Source organism: Malaya genurostris, chromosome 3 (genome assembly GCF_030247185.1).
Source record: "Malaya genurostris strain Urasoe2022 chromosome 3, Malgen_1.1, whole genome shotgun sequence".
NCBI classification, from domain to species: domain Eukaryota; kingdom Metazoa; phylum Arthropoda; class Insecta; order Diptera; family Culicidae; genus Malaya; species Malaya genurostris.
This window is the reverse complement of record NC_080572.1, coordinates 77,723,125-77,726,249: the sequence shown is the minus strand read 5'-3', so window position 1 is coordinate 77,726,249 and position 3,125 is coordinate 77,723,125. Positions and strand designations below refer to the sequence as shown.

The 3,125-nt window shown below is 39.6% G+C and overlaps 1 protein-coding gene across 1 annotated transcript; it reads left to right on the top strand.

Annotated features, from left to right (window-relative positions):
- Nucleotides 1-346: 346 nt before the first annotated feature.
- On the top strand, nucleotides 347-2,509 carry LOC131437685 (methanethiol oxidase). Its single transcript, XM_058607189.1, has 4 exons — nucleotides 347-500; nucleotides 568-731; nucleotides 795-2,014; nucleotides 2,116-2,509. Exons 1-4 carry the CDS (start codon nucleotides 488-490, stop codon nucleotides 2,162-2,164), a joined length of 1,446 nt encoding a protein of 481 aa, XP_058463172.1. The 5' UTR covers nucleotides 347-487; the 3' UTR covers nucleotides 2,165-2,509.
- Nucleotides 2,510-3,125: the final 616 nt, after the last annotated feature.

Sequence of the window (3,125 nt, the reverse complement as noted above, 5' to 3'; positions counted from 1 at the left end):
CATTTTCTTAAATATCTTCGAGAAGAAGGTTCGCTAGTAAACTTTCCACAACTGATTTTTTGCCATGTGAAATCAGTTTGCAAACGTTCGGTGCTGAACTTTTCTTCAGTGAGTTTTCTGATTGATGATATTTTGTTTGAATCACTTGTGAGAAATTTCAGTCGCCATTTCAAAAATTTTGATTGAGAACAACAATTAACATGAAAAAAAAACTTGTTCCACGCGGCAAATCGATCAAATTCATAACCATCAAGCGATACAAAGCTTTAAGTTGTGCGTCACGAAATATATATTGTGTTAGTAGCAACTTTTGTTCACAAACACTAAACCAATCACTCGAGCACATCCACTGAATCATTACTTATCTTCAATAAAACCGGCTTCACAAGCAAAACAACAACAGATTTCGCTTTGAACAGATTCGTTCAGTCAAACTGCGCACTCTGCCCAAATCAGTTGATTATAATTTCTGGCGATCAACAGTAAAATGAGCCAATCAAGTAAGATCATGTTTCTCATAAATTTTTGATTCTGTATCCATGCAATTTTTTTTATTCCTTTTTCAAGAATGTTATTGTGGACCGGGTTATGCAACTCCGTTGGATGCTGTTCGTGACGGTCCTCGGGAGAAGCTTCTGTATGTAGTGACAGTACAGCCAAATCTGAACGAGTCGCACGGTGATTATCTTTCTACTGTCGATGTGGATCCCGATAGCCCGACTTTCTGTCAAGTTTGTGTTAATTTTCGTTCAATGTTGTTTGAGTTGGCAAACATGCCGTCTTTTGCATTTCAGATAATTCATCGAACGTTCACCAACAGTACGGGCAATGAGTTACACCACAGCGGATGGAATACCTGTTCCAGTTGTCACTTCGTGGACAATAAAACGAAAGCTCCAAAGAGAGACCGAATGGTTTTGCCTTGTTTGAATTCAGACCGCATTTTCATTGTCGATGTTGGAACTGATCCTAAAGCACCGACTTTGTTCAAAACTATCGAAGGAACAGTATTGAAAGAGGCAAACGCCACTGCACCTCACACGACTCACTGTCTGCCAAATGGAAATATAATGATATCGGTCATGGGTGACGCAGAAGGTAATGCAAAAGGAGAGTTTGTTGAGTTTGATAAGAATTTCGAGTTCGTGGGAGTCTGGACCAGAGGAGATAAGACGGCGCTGTGTGGGTACGATTACTGGTACCAGCCATATTTCAATGTGATGGTATCGTCCGAATGGGGTGCTCCCAAGTTGTTCAGACGTGGTTATCAAGACTCGGATATTGAAGATCCGGCACAGTACGGTCGGCGGCTCAACTTTTATAAATGGAACGAACGTGAATTGTTCCAAACCATAGATCTAGGGGAAGAAGGAATCTGTCCCCTGGAAATTAGATTTCTGCACAATCCCAAAGAAAATCAAGGATATGTAGGCTGTGCACTGAAGGCCAAAGTATTCCGATTCTATCGGGATGAAACTACCGATCAGTACATTGCACACAAAGTTATCGATGTACCAGCCAAAAAAGTCGATGGAAGGCCCTCTCCATACATCAATGGAATGATGACAGATATTTTAATCTCTCTTGACGATAGGTTCCTTTACTTCAGCAATTGGCTTCATGGAGATGTTCGTCAGTATGATATAACCGATCGTGCAAATCCTAAACTAACCGGTCAAGTTTGGCTGGGCGGTGCCATTCTTAGCGATTCAAAAGTGAAAGTTGTCGAGGACAAAGAACTAACCTATCAACCGGATCCAGTTTTCATTAAAAATCGGCGACTGCTGGGAGGTCCGCAAATGTTACAACTTTCGTTGGACGGGAAACGCCTCTACGTGTCGTCTAGTTTATTCTCCCCCTGGGACAAGCAATTTTACCCGGAGATGGTGAAAGCCGGTGGAACAATCGTGCAGCTTGACATCGACACGGACCAAGGAGGCATGAAGATCAATAAAAACTTTTTGGTCGATTTCGCCGATGAACCTTACGGTCCATCGCTTCCGCATGAAATGAGGTAAGTAGTGCTTGCTGGGAAGCAAAGAATTTTAAGTAATTAATCAGATTGATTGCTACATTAGAACTGAAATTAAACCTTTCCTTCTAACTTTCTTCTAGATATCCGGGTGGTGATTGCACTTCCGATATTTGGGTAGTAAACGAATGAGTAGATTCGTTCTCATTCTATCCCATTCTTTGGCCATGCAACAATGAAGCAACTGAAACTATATTTTATAGAGACAACGAGTGAATCGAAATCATTGGTTTTAAGAAAGGACCGTTTTTCTCAAGATTGGTTTCAAGTATACGTTTTAATTCAGAATCTTAAGCAAACAGGAATTCCCTAAGCAAAATTTTGATTACTGATAAGAGTCTTCCTTCAAGAACCAACAACTGCAAGCTGAATAATGCCAGAGTAACGATGTGTAATAATTCATGTAAATGGTTGCAACCTCATAATAGTGTTAAAAGTGAGATATATTAAATCTAAGATTATATATACTTTCAATAAGAGTTTTAATAATTTTTAACGAGCCCAACCATCTCCAAGTACAGCCTTTCTCATGAAGGTGCAATCACAGTTGAAACCTTCAAACAAAAGCTCAAGGGGCCGAGTGTCATACACATATCGAAACAGCTCGTCGAAATCGCAACATTCATGTGTGTGTATGTTGTGAAAATGTACACTTTTCTCAGAAATGGCTGAACCGATTTTCATAAACTTAGGATCAAATGGATAGCCCTATTGATTTTCCGTTGTATGCACCAAAAATATAAACGTGATGGGACAAGCTTTTCTCAGAGGATATAGAATCGATTTTATCAAGCCTTATTTCATATGGAAGCGACTACCCATAAAAGGTTCTTGAATTTCATCCGGGTCTGATTTCCAGTTCAGGAATTACAAAGTCATGTGGGATAAAAAATGAAAACAATGTGACTCACTTTTCTCGAAGATATCTCTACCGATTCACACCATCTCAGATTTAAAAAAACAATTCCTTGAATTGCTAGAAAATATTGATTAGAAATGATATAGAATTAGTCCCGAGGGTACACGCGACCGGGAAGTTGGTAGAAAAAAAGGGGTTGCGATTAGTCACGAATAAAAACTTTGATCGGTTTTT

Excerpts from the sequence above, each read along its gene's own strand:
- LOC131437685 (XM_058607189.1), top strand. Across the intron at positions 732-794 it reads ATAGCCCGACTTTCTGTCAA|ATAATTCATCGAACGTTCAC; the intron begins GTTTGTGTTAAT and ends TTTGCATTTCAG. Across the intron at positions 2,015-2,115 it reads TCGCTTCCGCATGAAATGAG|ATATCCGGGTGGTGATTGCA; the intron begins GTAAGTAGTGCT and ends ACTTTCTTCTAG.